Source organism: Triticum aestivum, chromosome 5B, assembly GCF_018294505.1.
Source record: "Triticum aestivum cultivar Chinese Spring chromosome 5B, IWGSC CS RefSeq v2.1, whole genome shotgun sequence".
NCBI classification, from domain to species: Eukaryota; Viridiplantae; Streptophyta; class Magnoliopsida; order Poales; family Poaceae; genus Triticum; species Triticum aestivum.
The window spans coordinates 619598642-619618237 of NC_057807.1; the positions used below are offsets into that span (position 1 = coordinate 619598642).

The 19596-nt window shown below is 52.5% G+C and overlaps 1 protein-coding gene across 1 annotated transcript; it reads left to right on the plus strand.

The window, feature by feature from the left end:
• The first annotated feature begins 13435 nt into the window (after window positions 1-13435).
• Window positions 13436-19324, plus strand: LOC123117199 (uncharacterized). Its single transcript, XM_044538018.1, has 3 exons — window positions 13436-14089; window positions 17209-17239; window positions 18819-19324. Exons 1-3 carry the CDS (start codon window positions 13593-13595, stop codon window positions 19299-19301), a joined length of 1011 nt encoding a protein of 336 aa, XP_044393953.1. The 5' UTR covers window positions 13436-13592; the 3' UTR covers window positions 19302-19324.
• Window positions 19325-19596: the final 272 nt, after the last annotated feature.

Here is a 19596-nt window from a genome sequence, read left to right on the forward strand (position 1 = left end):
GAGGCGACGACGGCGACGGGGACGGGGGCGGCGACGGAGACGAGGGCGGCGACGGGGACGGGGGCGGGCCCGAGGCGGTGACGGAGACGATGGCGGCGACGGGGACGGGGGCGGCGACGGAGACGAGGGCGGCGACGGGGACGGGGGCGGCGACGGCGACGGAGACGACAGAAACATAGGATGAATGAAAATTTCGTAAGTCGAGTATATATAGAAGGCACCTTTAGTACCGGTTGGAGCCACCAACCGGTACTAAAGGCCTGTTTTGGCCAGGCCAAGCGGCGGGAAGCGACCCCCTTTAGTACCGGGTGGTGGCACAAACCGGTACTAAAGGACCCCCCTTTAGTACCGGTTTGTGCCACGACCCGGTACTAAAGGGGTCGCGCTGCCACCCCAAAGTTTAGTCCCACCTCGCCAGGCGAAGGGCAGCCGCACTAGTTTATAAACCCAGCCACGGCTACCACTTCGAACTCCTCTATATAGCTAGCAGGCTTGTGGGCCTAAACTCCGCGCGTTGCCCTGTGAGTCTGCTGGGCCTTTAAGGCCTGTAATTGCACACCTGTGGCCTATCAGGCCCATAGGGCAGCGCCCCAATTTTTTTATAGTTTTTTTCTTTTCTGCTTTATTTTCTTCTATTTATTTTTGCGTAGTTTTTTGTATAGTTTTTTCTTTTCTGTTATATTTATTTTCTTCTATTTATTTGTGAGTAGTTTTTCATCTAGTTTGCCAAAATTCAACATTTTCAGAGTTCATTTTGTAGTGATTTTCAATTTCAAGGTCATTTTGTAAACGATTGAAAAACAGCAAATATTTTTTTTCTTTTCTGCTTTATTTTTTCTTCTATTTATTTCTGAGTAGTTTTTTCTTTTCTGCTATATTTATTTTCTTCTATTTATTTTTGAGTAGTTTCTTTATATAGTTTTTTTCTTTTCAGCTATAGTTTTTCTTTTTTTCTGCTATTTTTTCTGTTAGTGCCCGTAGTTTTCAAATTTGAATAGTTTAAATTTTGAATTATTTGAAATTAGTGTGAATTTGTTTGCACATAAAATTTCTTCGCGTTTCAAATGCCAAAACACATAACTACGCTAACTATTACAGAGATTCCCCTCTCGGTGCGAAACACAGAAGAAAGTGATGATAGCTAGTGAAGCCGATCATATCCCAGATCTTTGGGTGTGAAACTTTTTCTTCGCGGGTGTCCCTTTGCGCCGTAACCATGGAAAATCTTCATCATTTAACGGGATGCTCGGGTCAATATTCACTATGAATGGAGCAATTTCATCAAACTTTTCATAATCTTCTGACTTGTCTGTCTTGTCATCCACTCCCATGATGTTTCTCTTCCCAGAAAGAACTATGAGCCGCTTTGGCTCATCGTACGATGCATTCGCTTCCTTATCTTTTCTTTTTCTTGGCTTGGTAGACATGTCCTTCACATAGAAAACCTGTGCCACATCATTGGCTAGGACGAATGGTTCGTCTGCATACGCAAGATTGTTGAGATCCACTGTTGTCATTCCGTACTGCGGGTCTTCCGTTACCCCGCCTCGTGTCATATTGACCCATTTGCACCGAAACAAAGGGACCTTTAAACCACGTTGATAGTCAAGTTCCCATATGTCCTGTATATAACCATAATATGTTTCCTTTCCCGTCTTGGTTTCTGCATCAAAGCAGACACCACTGTTTTGGTTGGTGCTCTTCTTATCTTGGGCGATCGTGTAAAATGTATTACCATTTATCTCGTACCCTTTGAAAGTCATTATATTCGAAGATGGTAACTGGGACAGCAAGTACAGGCCATCTTCAATAGAGGTGTCATGCATGGTACGTGTTTGCAACCAGCTGGCGAAACTCCTGGTTTGTTCACGTGTAATCCAGTCATTAGACCGCTCCGGGTGTTTGGAGCGTAGCAAATTCTTGTGTTCATCCATATACGGAGCCACCAAGGCAGAATTCTGTAGAACTGTGTAGTGTGCTTCAGTGAGAGAATGTCCGTCCATACATATTATTTGTTCCCCTCCTAGCGTGCCTTTTCCATCCTGTCTGCCCTTATGCCGCGATTCAGGAACACCAATCGACTTAAGGTCAGGAATAAAGTCAATACAAAACTCAATGACCTCCTCATTTTGATGGCCCTTGGAGATGCTTCCTTCTGGCCTAGCACGGTTATGAACATATTTCTTTAAGACTCCCATGAACCTCTCAAAGGGGAACATATTGTGTAGAAATACAGGACCCAAAACGTTAATCTCTTCGCATAGGTGAACTAGGACGTGCGTCATGATGTTGAAGAAGGATGGTGGGAACACCAACTCGAAACTGACAAGACATTGCACCAAATCATTCTGTAACCTTGGTATGATTTCTGGATCGATTACCTTCTGAGAGATTGCATTGAGAAATGCACATAGCTTCACAATGGCTAATCGAACGTTTTCCGGTAGAAGCCCCCTCAATGCAACCGGAAGCAGTTGCGTCATAATCACGTGGCAGTCATGAGACTTTAGGTTCTGGAACTTTTTCTCTGCCATGTTTATTATTCCCTTTATATTCGACGAGAAGCCAGACGGTACCTTAATACTGAGCAGGCATTCAAAGAAGATTTCCTTCTCTTCTTTGGTAAGAGCGTAGCTTGCATGACCCTGATGTATGCCGTCTTCTCCGTGCATACGTTGCTGGTCCTCCCGTGCCTCAGGTGTATCTTTTGTCTTCCCATACACGCCCAAGAAGCCAAGCAGGGTCACGCAAAGATTCTTCGTCACGTGCATCACGTCGATTGCGGAGCGGACCTCTAGGTCTTTCCAATATGGCAGGTCCCAAAATATAGATTTCTTCTTCCACATGGGTGCGCGTCCGTCAGCGTCCTTTGGAACAGGTTGTCCGCCAGGACCCTTTCCAAATATCACCTTCAAATCCTTGACCATATCATGTACATCAGCACCAGTACGGTGGCGAGGCTTCGTCCGGTGATCCGCCTCACCTTTGAAATGCTTGCCTTTCTTTCTTACGGGATGCCTGCTCGGAAGAAATCGACGATGTCCCAGGTACACATTCTTCTTACAACTATTCAAATATATACTGTCGGTATCATCCAAACAGTGCGTGCATCCGTGGTATCCCTTGTTTGTCTGTCCTGAAAGGTTACTGAGAGCAGGCCAATCATTGATGGTCACGAACAGCAATGCCTTTAGGTCAAATTCTTCCTGTTTGTGCTCATCCCATGCACGTACACCTGTTCCATTCCACAGTTGTAAGAGTTCTTCAACTAATGGCCTTAGGTACACATCAATGTCGTTGCCGGGTTGTTTAGGGCCTTGGATGAGCACTGGCATCATAATGAACTTCCGCTTCATGCACAACCAAGGAGGAAGGTTATACAAACATAGAGTCACAGGCCAGGTGCTATGGTTGCTGCTCTGCTCCCCAAAAGGATTAATGCCATCTGCGCTTAGACCAAACCATACGCTCCTTGCGTCATCTGCAAACTCCTTCCCGTACTTTCTTTCGATTTTTCTCCACTGCGACCCGTCAGCGGGTACTCTCAACTTTCCGTCTTTCTTACGGTCTTCTCTGTGCCATCGCATCGCCTTGGCATGCTCTTTGTTTTGGAACAAACGTTTCAACCGTGGTATTATAGGAGAATACCACATCACCTTGGCAGGAATCTTCTTCCTGGGGCGCTCGCCCTCGACATCACCATGCTCATCGCGGCTGATCTTATAGCGCAATGCACCACATACCGGGCAAGCGTTCAAATCCTCGTACTCACCGCGGTAGAGGATGCAATCATTAGGGCATGCATGTATCTTCTGCACCTCTAACCCTAGAGGGCAGACAGCCTTCTTTGCTTCGTACGTACTCTCGGGCAATTCGTTGTCCTTTGGAAGCATATCCTTTATCATTACCAGCAACTTTCCAAATCCCTTGTCAGATACACCATTCTCTGCCTTCCATTGCAGCAATTCCAGTGTGGTGCCCAGCTTTTTCTTGTCACCTACGCAATTCGGGTACAACAATTTTTTGTGATCCTCTAACATGCGCTGCAACTTCTTCTTCTCCAAATCACTTGCGCAGTTTCTCTTTGCATCGGCAATGGCCCGACCTAGATCATCAACGGGCTCATCTGATGCCTCTTCTTCAGCTTCTTCCCGCATTGCCGGCTCAGCTTCTTCCCGCATTACCGGCTCAGCTTCTTCCCCATTGTTGTATCATCGTATTCAGGGAACCCATGGCCAGGATAGCTGTCGTCGTCCTCTTCTTCTTCATTGTCTTCCATCATAACCCCTCTTTCTCCGTGCTTGGTCCAAACATTATAGTGGGGCATGAAACCGGACTCAAACAGGTGGACGTGAATGGTTCTTGACGTAGAGTAATTGCGATCATTCTTACAGCCAGCACATGGACAAGGCATAAAACCATCCGCCCGCTTGTTTGCCTCAGCCGCAAGCAGAAAAGTATGCACGCCCTCAACGAACTGGGGAGAGCATCGGTCATCGTACATCCATTGCCGGCTCATCTTCATTACACAACACCGAATAGACCAAATTAATACAAGTTCATACATAAAGTTCATACAACACTTAAATGCAACAAACAAATAACTCTCTAGCTAAAGCATTTAAATGCAACAACAAATGCGATCAAGATCGCAACTAAGGTAACAATTGATCCAACAGCATAATGATACCAAGCCTCACTATCGATGGCATATTTTCTAATCTTTCTAATCTTCAAGCGCATTTTCTCCATCTTGATCTTGTGATCATCGACGACATCGGCAACATGCAACTCCAATTCCATCTTCTCCCCCTCAATTCTTTTCAATTTTTCTTTCAAGTACTCGTTTTCTCTTTCAACTAAATTTAACCTCTCGACAATAGGGTCGGTTGGAATTTCCGGTTCACATACCTCCTAGATAAAAATATCTATGTCAACTTGATGGGCATAATTATTTGTCATAAACACGAAATGCAACAAATAGTTTTAAAAGAGAATATACCACATCCGAATCATAACAAGGACGAGGGCCGACGGGGACGGATATCAAAACCATGGCACTATGTATAACAAACAACGTACGGGTAAGATAATTATTATACGAGTAACTATATATCCAAATCACACAAACATCATTTTTTTATATAAAATTTCATGAACAAGAGGCTCACCACAAGGTGGTGCCGGCGACGGGACGGTGCGGGCGATCGACGGTGGTTACGACGGAGATTTAGAAGGCACTAAGTAAACCACACCTACATATGCAAACTAAGTGTTATTTTGACCTCAAATTGCATATAAATCAAATACTACCACATATAATTCCTCCCAAATTACTAAAACCCACAATTAATCACTATATAAACCAATGCAAGAGCTAATCTAGCAATGAGAGATGAAAGGACAAAGTTGCTAACCTTGGTGATCATTTGAATGGATGAGGGCCTGCAAATCTTGACAAATTTGGGGCAAATTTTGTGATGAACTCGAGAGGAAGAAGGGAAGAACAAAAGAGAGGGAGAGGGGAAAGGGGGAAGAACAGAGTACGGGTGGACGAAGGATTTATATAGGAGGACCTTTAGTACCGGTTCGTGCCACGAACCGGTACTAAAGGTGCTGGAAGGGCCCCACTCTGACAACATCCTGCCACCACTCTCATTAGTACCGGTTCGTGGCACGAACCGGTGCTAAAGGTTTGCCACGAACCGGTACTAAAGAGCTCCTCCCGGCTAGCCGTTGGACCCGGCACTAATGGACACATTAGTGCCGGTTCTGTTACAAACCGGGACTAACGTGTCTCACATTTGACCCTTTTTCTACTAGTGGACGTTCAGGCTAGAGCGAAACTCATGATACACTTGAGATGGTAACCCTTTGGTGAACAAATCAGCAAACTGAGAGGAGGACGGTACATGCAAGACCCGTGCTTCTCCAAGAGACACCCGATCACGCACAAAATGCAGGTCGATCTCGACATGCTTGGTGCGTTGATGTTGCACCGGATTGCTGGCAAGGTACAAGGTGTTGACGTTGTCACAATATACCACAGTGGCTCGGCGAGGAGGATGGCGTAGTTCATGCAGGAGCTGACGCAACCAACACGACTCGGCGACGCAGTTGGCGACCCCACGGTACTCTGCCTCGGCGCTTGATCGAGAAACGGTCGGCTGCCGTTTGGAAGACCAAGAGATGAGGTTGGATCTGAGGAACACGCAGAATCCAGATGTTGACTTGCAAGTGTCGGGGCACCCTGCCCAATCTGCATCGGTGTATGCTACCAGGTCATGGGAGGAGGACCGGTAGAATTGGAGCCCATAGTGAGATGTACCCTGAAGGTAGCGCAGAATACGCTTGATCAACTGCATGTGACTGTCCCGTGGCGCATGCATGAAGAGGCACACTTGTTGAACTGCGTAGGAGATGTCTGGTCGGGTAAGGGTAAGGTATTGGAGAGCACCGGCGAGGCTGCGGTACTGCGTGGGATTGGAGAGGAGGTGACCGGCAGTAGCAGACAGTTTAGAGCTGGTGTCAATGGGCGTGGAGACAGGCTTGCAGTTGAGCATTTTGCCACGATCAAGAATCTCGAGTGCATACTATTGTTGACAGAGAAACAAACCCGAGGCATTGGGGGTGACGTTGATGCCCAAGAAGTGGTGGAGCTCGCCGAGATCAGACATGGAGAACTCGGACTTGAGGGCAGAGATGATGCGGTGGAGTGTGTGGGTGGAGTTGGCAGTGAGAATAATGTCATCAACGTACACCAGAAGATAGGCAATGCTTGTTCCCTGATGGAGTATGAACAAGGAGGTGTCACTCCGTGCGACATTGAAACCAATAGATAGGAGGAACCGTTGGAACCGAAGAAACCATTGCCGTGGCGCTTGCTTCAACCCATACAGAGACTTGTGAAGTAAGCAAGCATGATCCAGCCGTGAGGAGTCCACAAACCCAGCTGGCTGAGAGCAATAGACAGTCCCATTGAGCTCTCCATGAAGGAAAGCGTTCTTGACATCCAACTGATGAATAGGCCATGACTGTGAGGTGGCAAGGCTGAGGACGACACGGATGGTAGAAGGCTTCACCACGGGACTGAAAGTCTCCTCATAATCCACTCCTTCTTGTTGAGTGAATCCACGAACTACCCATCGAGCTTTGTACCGAGCGAGAGAGCCATCCGCATTTAATTTATGGCGAAAAATCCACTTCCCCGTGACGATGTTCACACCTGCAGGCTTAGGCACCAAAGACCAAGTGAAGTTTTTCAGTAAAGCAGAGTATTCATCTTGCATAGCTTGTTGCTAATTTGGGTCTTTGAGGGCTGATCTATATGTGGCAGGAATGGGAGAAAGGGAAGATGTGGTTGTGGTGAGGAACAGTCGGCGGGGCATGCAGTAGCCAGACTTGGCGCGTGTGGACATACGGTGGGAGTTTTGGGGTGGCTCTATCGGAATTGCATGGCGGGGCAGACGTGGCGGGCTAGGAGTGGTCAGCTCGGATGTGGAGGTAGATTCGGTGGTCTGGGCGGCAGGCGAACGCAGTGGAACAGGCGCGGACTGCGAGGAGGATTGCGGTGCAGAGGGGGCAGGCGCAGGATGCGGCGAGCGGTGGGATTGGTTGGATCCGGACGAGGCAGGCGCGGCAGGCGAGGAGGATCCGCGTGGGGATCCGCGTGAGACGGTGGGAGTGGAGCTGGTGGACGCGGTCGGGGTAGTGGGGGTGCGGGGCCTGGCGCTGGGAGGGGTGCGGCTAGGGGATTGGTTGGGCTGGGATCCCGAGGGCGCAGGTGAGGGAGCTGAATCCAAGGGATTCGGTGGGGGCGGGGGTGGGGGATCCGGTGTGGACGTGCCACATGCATGGCGGGGATCCGGTGTGGACGTACCGTAGGAGGGGGGAGGCGTGTACGGTGTGTATGGGAATTGGGTCTCGTCGAAAGTAACATGGCGGGAGACGATGACGCGTCATGATTCTAGATCAAAACACCGGTAGCCCTTATGCTCGAGAGGGTACCCGAGAAAAACACAACGAATGGAGCGGGGGGAGAGCTTGTGTGGCATGGTGGCGTAGGTGTTCAGGAAGCACAAACAACCGAAAACGCGAAGATGGTCATAGGAGGGGTGGGTACCGTGGATGAGAAAATGGGGCGTGGTGTTGTGAATGGCACGAGATGGTCGCCTATTGAGAAGGTAAGTGGACGTGTGAAGTGCCTCGACCCAAAAGGGAGGGGGAAGGTTGGCTTGGAGTAAGAGTGTGCGCACGATGTCATTGGTGGTTCGAAGGAGGCGTTCTGCCTTGCCGTTCTGAGGAGATGTGTGAGGGCAGGAGAAACGATAAGAAATGCCGTTTGAGGAGAAGAAGGTGCGTAGGGATGTGTTGATGAACTCACCACCACTATCACACTGCATGGCTTTGATGACGATGTTATATTGAGTGTGGACAAATGTAAAAAAGCGTTGGAGGATGGAAGAGGTGTCGGATTTGTTGCGCATGGGAAACGTCCAGGAATAATGTGTAAAGTCGTCGAGAATAACCAAGTAATATTGGAAGCCCTAAAAGCTAATGATAGGAGATGTCCATAAATCGCAGTGAATTAAATCAAATGGTGAATAAGTCTGGCTAAATGAAGAGGAAAAGGGGAGACGCGGCTGGTGGCCAAGTTGGCATGCATTACATGGAGTATGACCGACCTTATTACAATCACTAAGAAAGTCTTTGGCTATGGTAGAAAGAGAGTGCGCGCTAGGGTGGCCGAGGCGACGGTGCCACAGATCCGGTGAAGTGACGGTGAAGAGTGCATGCGCCCGAGCCGCGGTGGTGCCAACGAAGGGGTAGAGGTCGCCATTGCTAACGGAGATCATGAGTACCTTCCGAGTGCGAAGATCCTTCACAAGAAAACCACAGGGAAAGAATTCAATTGAGCATGCATTGTCTTTTGTAAACCGCCGAACGGAAATTAAACTAGTGACAACATGAGGAGAAATGAGAATATCAGTAAGGCGGAAATCGTGAGGGGGAAGGGTGGTGGAGCCGGAGCCGGTGATGGGAAGGTGCTGTCCATTGCCAACAAGAATACTAGATGGAAGATTCTGCTTTAAAGAAGAACGTGACGAGGTTAGGGTACCTGAATTGCCTGTTATGTGAGAGGAAGCCCCGCTGTCGAGATACCACTCGGGTGGGGGAGGAGCGGGGTAGTGGTTGTTGCTGTAGGCGGCGTTGAGCAGGGCAAGGTGATCCCACGACGGAGGCGCGGCCGGGTAGAACAGGGCCGGTGGAGCGGGCGGCGGCGCGTATGCTGGGTAGGCTTGGGCATGAGAGCCCGGGCGGGGCCCGAGCACACCGGCGGCGTTGGGAGGCACCCAACCAGAGCGCGGAGACGGGATCGCCATCCCGTACGGCGCAAAGTAGCCAGTGTACGGGGCGAGCGGGGCCGGCTGAGGCTGGCCACGGCCCCCGTTGTCATGGCGCCCGCAGCCACGGCCGCGTCCGCGTCCACGGCCACGGTCACCACCGTCTCCATAGCGGTCACCGCGGCCGCGGCCAGGAGTGGGAGTCGACGAAGATGAGGCGCCCGAAGCACGGTCGTTGGAGCGATCGGTGGTTTGACGGCTGCCACCGCCGGAGGGACCGCCCGAGTGGCCACCGCCAGGCAGAGCGAAGGCGGAGGCGCTCTCCTCAGACGCGCGCTGCGCCTGGGACTCCTCGGCCAGGACGACGCGGGAGAGGACGGTGTCGAAGGGAAGCCCTTGATCGCCGAGGACGACGCGGATGGTGTCGAGGCGCTTGTCCAAGCCATGGAGGAATTGGGTGGTGAGATCCACCTCAATGACCGCGTGGTTGATGTCGGCGAGAGCATCGGTGAGGAGCTTCATGCGGCGGGCGTAGTCGGACACGGAGAGATCGCCCTGTTTTAAGTTGCGATACTGGCGATTGAGGATCATGAACCGCGCATCGCGATTGGCAAGAAAGAAGGCCTGAATCTTGTGCCAGAGGGCATATGTGGTGGTGGCGCTGACGGCATGGTCACACATGACGTCTGAGAGAGTGGCATAAATCTAGAGGGCGATGTGGGCGTCAAGCTCGAGATATTGGGAGGTGGCGTTGGGTGGTGGTGGATTCTTGATGAGGTAGGTGATGCCGTAGCGGACGAGAACCATGAGGAAGGAGGTCTTCCACTTGTGGTAGTTGTGATCGGCGGGGTTGAGGAGAAATTTGATGTGGTTTGTGATGTGGTCGCGGTAGATGGGATCGGTGGGGGCAGGAGCAGGGGGGGGGGGTTGGTGGGAGAGGCGTGCCGGAGGAGAAGATGGGGGCAAATTGGGAACCTGAGGAGGAAGAAGAGCCGCTGAAGAGGGCGGGGTTGGTGCCGAAGACGAACGTCGGGGAGGTCGTCGCTGTGGTGGCCGGAGCAGTGGGCGCGGTCGGCGCCGAGGAGAAGGAGAGGGAGCCCGGCGAAGTGGCGGCGGAGGAGGAGGGTTCGGTGGCCATGGGGCACCTGGTGTCTGATACCAAGTTGAACAGATTAACTCTGATTTCCTGTGTTGATCATCTAACGGAGTACAACTTATACACGAGAGAGAGAGGGGCGTGCCCGAGAGAGTCGGCACGCAGGCCTGGGCTATGGTTACAGATCCTATATTCTAGGGAGTGTACAAGAGTTACAGATACAATACATACGCTATCTAACAGTCACAAATGAGAAGGCCTGACCTGATCTCGTACAATGAAGGCGACATGTACATATGTACCACGAGATCGAATGACAAAGATGCATGTGAACTGAGCGTAGCTCGGTTAGTTAGGTTTCTTGTCATGTAACTATGGGGGTTTAAGTCTTAGACTTAACACCAGTACTCCTATTTTTCTAAATATATTTTAACCATTTCGGCAATGTTTGTTCGGTGAACGAAGAAGTTCCCGCCGAATACGAACATGCGACTTTGTTAATCTCAAAATATTGTGCCGACTCAGTATTTCGACGGTACTCATAAGGATAGAGTATGCATATGTGCGTTTACAGGGATAGTGTATGTGCATGTGTGTGAGCATCTATAATTGTTGTGGAAGAAAATGACGAAGATACGTCGTGCTACACCATCGGCGCGCAGTGATAATCTCAGAATAAATAATATGTTATGCTTTTTTCCACCGGATAACGAGCAAGACAAGTCGAAGCTGCATCTCCAGCCGTTGGCTCCCCACGCGGCTTGAAAAATTGCCGCCTGTGAACGAACCGGCGCTAAAAATCGGTTTGGGGGCGATCTGGTTCCTAGCCTAAGACCCAGGGTTGGCTCCAGGCGGCTGTTTTTAATGTTTTTGAACCTAAAATTCGGCGAACCGGACAAATATTCGGCAAAACATTTATAATATTCCGGCGGATTGAAATAGTTTTTACATAAATAAAGTACTTAACAACAAACTAGGGCCGCGACTACAGGCCGAAAAACGCGGAGTCGCCGCCGTCGTCCTCGTCCTTCTTCTCCTTGACGCGGACGCCACTTCTGGACCCCTGCCTGGGGTCGCCCAGGCGGACCGGCGGAGGCGGCGCGTCGTCGCCGCTGTCATCGTCGAGGACGACGACACCTTCCTCATCGCGGCCATGACGACGAGTGGAGTACTGCTCCAGGGCGCGGCGCTGGCGCTCCAGCTCCTTCTACGCCCAATCTTCGCGCGCCCACTTCAGGACCGCCTCGTCGTCGAGGCCTGACTCATCGGCGAGCCCTGGCTCCGTCTTCACGACGACGAGGCCCGGCTCCGTCTTCGGCCTGACAAAGCGGGGAGGAGCCGAGAAGGAGGAGGCACGCCCGCCCTCGTTGATGACGATGCCGGCGCTGCGGGTGCGCCGGCCGAGCGGCGTCTCCACGGGCTCGGCCTTGACGCCGAGCAACGCGGACGAGCCGGAGGAGCACGAGGACGAGCAGGAGGAGGAAGAGGAGGAGCCTGTCTGCCGCGGCATCCATTGGCCGCCGCTCCGGCGGGGACCCGGGGCGGCAGGGTACGTCAATGCCGGCTCGTTGCCACCGTCGAGGTGCTGGAGGATGGCATGCAGAGTCCGGCCGGGGGCACCCCACCACAGACGGCGGCCGTCGCTGTTCTTTGACCCCCGTACCACCGGCGCCCCGTTGGTGGAGGCGAGCCGCTGCACCTGACAGTGTTGAAAGTATGTTGCCCAGGCCTCGTGGTTGCCGGCGGCATACTGTAGGAGGGACCGCTGCTCCTCCGTCATAGATGCCCGCACGCAGGCGACCTCGTCAGCTAACTAGTCGGGGCGCAGATCGGCGTCGGGCATTGGGGGAATGGGGACGTCGCCGGCACTGAGCCACCACCGCCCCGGCGCGCGCATGTTTGGCGGCGCCGGCACGTTGGCCTCGAACATGAGGTACGCCTCCCACTCGTGCAGTGAGCGGCGACCGAAGCCATTGGCCGCCGCGCCATCGCCGTGGAACCTCTCGCCCATTGGCTTGGAAAGAGAGGGAAGGGGGAGGAACGGGGAGAGAGCTCGACGGCGTCGATGCACGGGAAGAGAGCTCGGCGGCATCGATGCACGGGGAGAGAGCTCGGCGGCGAGTGACCGGCGGCTGTGGGTGGAGTGGCTCAGGCGAGGGGAACGCGTTTATATAGCGGCTGGGGGGGGGAGGGGGGCGCCGTGTGTACGCATGGCGTCGCAGCGCCCGCGCCGCCCGTGAGGGATCAATGGAAGGCTGACCGGCGGGCAGCCTTGACATTGATTCCCCGCGGGAAACCGATGCGATGAGGACGACGAGGCGCTGACTCGGCGAGCCCGCCTTCCTTCCCGCCATATTCGATCACCCCGACGCCCCGAGCGCCCCCCCAGCGCGTCGGGTTCGGCCTGGGTCTGTCGGCATCAATGTCGGCCCAACACGGCAAAAAACAGGCTCCTGAAGGCGCGACTGAGCCGATTTTTGCACGCCGGCACTTAAGAAAACGCCTAGGAGGAGCCTTTTGGGGGCGCGGCTGGAGATGCTCTTACTGCACAGGAGAGGTAATCTTATAAAGATGACATGAGTCACATGACTAACTGACGCAACGAGCCGGACAACGCACCTTTTTCCACAGTTTGCACTTGCGTTTCCAAAAAGCACCTACTCCAACATGTACCTTGGGTGCAATACTACTCCGGCAATCACGGGCAAACAAGTCATCTAGAACGTCAGGACTCGATCGAGAACCACAAGAATTGAAAAAGCTTCATTATATATATTCCACAATATCGTACTAATTCCTTTTAAATTTCATTCTAGTCGTACTAGAGTAGAGTTTACCCTCCCTCTCCCTGCCGATCGAAAGCGCAGGTGCATGGAATTCCTGCCATCCTTGAAGGATTGAACTTCTCGAATTTGACCAGTCAAGACTTTTTTGTTAAACTTCCCTTTAAGAAGCACAGTGCAAGGAACCTAACCGTCCTTACTTTCCAAGCTTCCCTACTTACCATGGAACTTATGCAGTATAAATACACTACTCATGGTCGCAGCACCCTATCTCATCATCACAGATACATTCACAGATAGTACACATTTCCTTTCCCTCAAAGAAGGAAAAGAATTGTACATACTCACTCACTTTTGTAAGGTTTAGCGATGGAGTACTCGCCGAAGCTGGCAGTAGTACTGCTCTTAGCTCTCGCGTCCGCCATGGCGGCCACGGCCCAGAACTCGCCGCAGGACTTCGTGGACCCCCACAACGCGGCGCGCGCCGATGTGGGCGTCGGGCCGGTGACCTGGGACGACACCGTGGCCGCGTACGCGCAGAACTACGCGGAGCAGCGCCGCGGCGACTGCCAGCTGATACATACTCCCGATGGCCGGCCCTACGGGGAGAACCTCTTCGGAGGCGGTGGGACCCAGTGGACGGCGGCGGACGCCGTGAACTCGTGGGTGTCGGAGAAGCAGTACTACGACCACGGCAGCAACAGCTGCTCCGCCCCGGAGGGCGACTCGTGCGGGCACTACACGCAGGTGGTGTGGCGTGACTCGACGGCCATCGGCTGCGCCCGCGTCGTCTGCGACAGCGGCGACGGCGTGTTCATCATCTGCAGCTACAACCCGCCGGGCAACTACGTGGGGCAGAGCCCATACTAGGCTATGCATGCATGCATTCGTGCGTGCATGTACGTAGCAGCGCGTATATTGCATAAAGAATAAAGCTGAGATCACAGTCGTGATAAGATGTGAGACTTTAGCAGGAGAGATTCAAGGTAAGTGTAGTTTAGACTGGCTATGGATATTGTGTTACGATTCATGTGAGTTGTACGATCATTAATTGTAGGTGCCTGCTATGCAGTGCTTATGAATGAAAATAAAGTTTTATTATCAGGGGTGAAGCTAGAGAGAAAAAGAATAGCCTAGGTGTATAACTTTAACATTAACATAACGATTAATGTATTTCTTAATCAAATACATGTACTAACAATAACGTCAATAGTTGGATGGGATCTGATTGGATGCGCTCCCACAGGGACGCCTTGAGCCAGGTGCCATATAGCATACCTAAGGCCTTGTATAATAGAAGGTGCTTAGAAAAAATAAATCATGTTTTTCTGAAGCACCGGTGCCTATTTCCACATGAGAGACGCTTAGTTAAGCGTCTACCCTGTACAAATAAGCATCGATGCTTAAGAAAAGTTTGGTTTATTTTCCTAAGCACCTTCCCTAAGCACCTTCCATTGTACAAGGCCTAAGGCGGATCACCCGAGCCAGGTGCCATATAGCCATCCGCCCTGGGTGCTCAGAGAGGAACTCGTGCATGTGCTCGGAACTTTTGCCAGAAACAACAGAATATATAACACACACCCGACGTACCATATTTGCTTATAAAATGGAGAAAAATCCTAGACGGCATATATGGTAATAAATTATACTATTTTCATTTAATATATTGCATGATCATTTAATTTAACAGAATGATATTATACTGACCTATTGAGCTAAAATAGAGCGAGCCAGTATTGGCTCAAGATCCGCTCGTTTCCCGACCGAGCAACATATAAAGTGATCATACTTAGCTCGTTTCTTTTCGAGTCGATCTTGAGCGGCTCACGAGCCTCGAGCTTTTCTTGCAGCTCTAACTGCTACTGGTGGGCCCGAGGGCTACTGAAGGAACAATGGATAATAGGGTATACACAAAAGTTAGGTATCCAAGTTTCCTCGGAAATATCTAGCGCTGGGAAAAGGATAACCACGATAAAAAATATACCTTGGTACATTTACTTCATGCCGGAACTGCAAATTGCGGGTCACACGCGGTAAAAGATGTCACAAGATATCCCCCAAGGGGCCCATGACGCTAGCCATGATGCACTCGGGGCTGAGCCCCTGAGCACACGGGACACACGTCAACCAAGAAGGGTGGCCTTGCAAAGCACTCCACCGACTAGGCATTTAATGACCGATCGACCTACCCCGCGTAGCCCGGCGCAGGGCTACGGGTAGGGCCCTCATCAAGACGACCCAGAGGGATGGATGACAAGACCGAACATTGGTGCGGCATAAAGAAGGAGAAGGGCGGTGTGGCGCGTCACATCAAAGGAAATACTTGAGCACCTGACACAATCCAGTGTCAGCTCATCTACTACAATATGACAGAGACAAGTGGAACGCAATCGACCAACCATTATTGTATATCTTCACATGTATTTTTGTAGACCAAATGTGGTGCCCCTAAGCCTCTATATATGGGGATGGCCAAGGTTGGAAAGGATACAAGCTTCTTAGCAACCACAACACTACCAGCAACTACAAGCCAACCGAAGACTAGCAGATAGGTGGAAGAGTAGAGTTAGGAGTGTTCGGGCACTCTAGCTAGTACCCCGACCACCGCTGGACTCACCCCGACCACCACCTTGTAACACAAAAGCACTTGTACTCCCCAGTTTATATCAATACCAAGAGGACGTAGGGTTTTACGCTAACATGACGGCCTGAACCTGTATAAAATCCCCCTGTGTCATTGTGTTCTTGTGTGCCTTTGCCTGTAGGATTGACAAGGCGTTTAGCACCTGGCCGAACTGAAAAATACAGGGTTACCTTGATCCCTTGTGTCCTGAGTACACATTCTGACAACCCAATATTGCACACGGCTTGTGCTGGTGAATCGGCTGTGCTATTTCTGTTCATCGCAGACAGCTCTGTCAGCTTAACTGTATACCATATATCGCATATGTATTTTGTTTATGAATTGTGCATGAAGCCATCGCACACGTAACTTTTTCTGTCTGATGATTTTATTTTTCTACCTTCTACGATACCCAGCATCACACACAAGTCAATTCGATCAAAGGATGTGTGATATGTGCGTCTTCTTAGCAGGGTTCTGCACCAGTGAAGAGAACAATGGACGAAGCTACTACACATCGGCGTGCAGAGGTAATCTCAGAAGATATAAGAGCAACTCCAAAGGGCCGACCTATTTCGTCCAGCTGCGTCCGTTTGAATCGGCGCGGACAAAAGTAGCGGCTCAACGCGCCGACCCAAACCCAGATCACGCCCGCGTCGCGTCCGCGCCGACGCATTTGCGGCCCAAATTTGCGCCACAAATGCATCGGCGCGGACGCCGAACTGACGCTTCGCGCGCCTTCTCGCTATCCGCCGTGCCCCCACATAGCAGCCGTCCAACTACCCGCTGCCCACGCGGTCAGCTTAATTTATGACGATGGGCCCACGCGTCAGCGACGGCGCTCGTCCTTTTTTAAGCCGACCGTGCGGCGGGGCCGTCCTCATCCAAACTCGCCGTCCACATCTGCCCACCTTTGCTTCCTCGTCGCCGCCAAACCCTAGCCACCACAACCACAACGAGATGGGCCTCCCACCTCGTCGCAGCAAGGCCAAGGGCAAGTCACCCGCCACCCCTTTCCCCTCCGAGTTCCTCCCACCTCCGCCGGCGCCGGCGCCTCGCCGGCAGAGGCAGCGCGTCAACGTGCCAGTGCCCCAGGCGGAGTGGCACTGGCAGAACCGGCAGCCTCTGCCGTATCCGGACGTGACGTTGCCGCACGACTGGCATCTGGATCCAAATAGGATCCCAGTGCCGGCGGCGCCGCGGTCGGCTCGTGCTCACACGGAGGAGGTGCGGCGCCAGCGGGCGCTGCTGACGCCGGAGCAGCGCGCCGACCCGGCCTACGCAACCGACTCGCCCAACTGGGCGAGGTGGTTCGCCTTCGAGCACGAGGAGGCGAGGCGGCAGGGCGTGCACGAGGTCGACCGGAGGTTGCCGCCAACACCGCTCGTCGTCCGTGATGAGGACCAGGCGGCTCTTGCGGCCGTCTACTGGGAGAGCGAGGAGGACGAGCAGCGCAGAGCGGAGGCGGCGGAGGCGGAAGAGGAGGCCCGATACGAGGCGGCAATGGCGCAGGCCCTTGCCCTCTCCGCGGCGGGCGACAACGTGGTGCCACCGGTGGCCCCGCCGCCCCCCATCAAGCCGGAGCCGCAGCCGGGGCCTGAGCCCGAGCCCATCGCGCGCTTCTCTTGGAATGGATTGGTGCGCGAGTGGGTGTCCGCGTCACCGGTTTGGCTGGGGACGACGCCGACGCAGGAGCAGGCGTACCTCGAGATGTGGCGCCAGCGCCGGCTGGCAGAGGAGCGCCTTGACGGCGAGTACGAGGAGATGCTCGAGCGCGACCTCGAGGAGGAGCAGCGCGAGGCTGAGGAGGAGGCGCGCCAGGCCGCGGCTGCACAGGCAGCCGCACCCCTCCTCCTCCCCCCTGCCCCGGCACTGCCCGACATGACGGCGCTCTGGAACACGGCGTTCGCCTGGGCCGGGCCGGCGCTGACGCTCATCGACCTCACGGACCCCGAGGACGACGACGGCGACGCCTAGGGCAGCGCGCTGCCTCATAGTTTATTAGATTGTTTTTTAATGCAAATGTGGACGCGTGGACTCTCGCCGGCCTTCGTGGCCGGCTTTAATGTTTACGTTCATTTTTTTTCTGCATCATCAAAATGGGTCTCAGGTCAGCGTTGGACGCACGCGTCGATTCAAATGCGAAAGCGGGCATCCGTGTCCGTTTGTCCGACCCAAACTGATAAAAAACGGACGGAATCGCGGTCCGTTTGGGTCGGCCCGTTGGAGTTGCTCTAACACGTTACAATTTTTTCCATCGGACAAGGAGCAAGACAAGTCGAAGCGACTACTACACGTCGGCGCGCAGAGGTAATCTCAGAAAGATGACACGACTGACCAACGAAAGAGGAACGCACTGTTTTCCACAGTTTGCACTTATCTCGGTGTCAATAATACTCCGGCGATCGCGGCCGGACAAATGAGTCGTCTAGAACCGACGACTAGAGAATTTGGAAAACCTCCATTCCACAATGCCGAGCTAATTCCTTTTCAGTTTCTACTAGTCAAATATACTTGAGTTTATCCCCCCTCTCCCTGCCTATCGGACACGCAGGTGCATGGAATTCCTGCCCTCTCTTGGAAAATACTACTCCAGTGCAGGCGTTTGGAGTATCAGTTAAGTTACTTGGATTGAATTTGTCAAATTTGACCAGTCAAGAATCCCTATATTTTATTGAACTCCTTTTTGCAGAAACACAGTGCAAGGAAATCAAATTATCTGAGTGCTCGATTGGTTCGCAACTTTCCAAGCTTAACTAGTTACCCTAAACCTAAGGAAGCCATCGAGCTTATACAGTATAAATACACGAGCAATGGTCGCAGCCTATCTCATCAACACATTCACGGATAGTAGCGGATAGTACACCTTTCCTTAGCTTCGTAAGGCTTAACTAGCGATGGAGTACTCGCCGAAGCTATCAGTTGTACTGCTCTTAGCTCTCGCGTCCGCCATGGTGGTCGTCACGGCCCAGAACTCGCCGCAGGACTTCGTGGACCCCCACAACGCGGCGCGCGCCGACGTCGGCGTCGGGCCGGTGACCTGGGACGACAACGTGGCCGCATACGCGCAGAACTACGCGGAGCAGCGCCGCGGCGACTGCCAGCTGGTGCATTCGGGCGGGCAGTACGGGGAGAACATCTACGGAGGCCGCGGCGGCGGGGCCGACTGGACCGCCGCGGACGCCGTGCAAGCGTGGGTGTCGGAGAAGCAGTACTACGACCACGGCAGCAACAGCTGCTCGGCGCCGGCGGACAAGTCGTGCTTGCACTACACGCAGGTGGTGTGGCGCGACTCGACGGCCATCGGCTGCGCCCGCGTCGTCTGCGACGGCGGCGACGGCCTGTTCATCATCTGCAGCTACAACCCGCCGGGCAACTACGAGGGGGTGAGCCCATCTAGGCTATGCATGCGTGCGTGCATGTACGTAGCAGCGCATATATTGCATAAAGAATAAAGCTGAGATCACAGTCGTGATAAGATTGTGACACTTTTGAGAGTGCGGCTAATCTGCACCCGGGCTCATCTGCACCCACGCTTAGAAAAAAATTCAAAACAAATACTAGAAAAATTCAAAAAATTCTAAATTTTTTTGTGGTGGTAGATAATTTGACGCGTGAGGTGCGCCCCAAAATTCAACTCATTTGAGCATCTGAGAAGCTCTCAGCAAAAAAGACAAAATCAGGGTCTGTAAAAATGTATACTGTTCACGCACTGTTTTGACCCAATTTGTCTTTTTTGCCGAGAGCTGC

What these genes read in the sequence shown, in the direction of transcription:
- LOC123117199 (XM_044538018.1), top strand. Translation starts at nt 13,593, where the DNA reads ATGGAGTACTCGCCGAAGCTGGCAGTAGTACTGCTCTTAGCTCTCGCG. An exon ending in TACGTGGGGCAGAGCCCATA is followed by an intron (nt 14,090 to 17,208) that starts CTAGGCTATGCA and finishes CACGAGGTCGAC; the next exon opens with CGGAGGTTGCCGCCAACACC. An exon ending in GCCAACACCGCTCGTCGTCC is followed by an intron (nt 17,240 to 18,818) that starts GTGATGAGGACC and finishes GTCACGGCCCAG; the next exon opens with AACTCGCCGCAGGACTTCGT.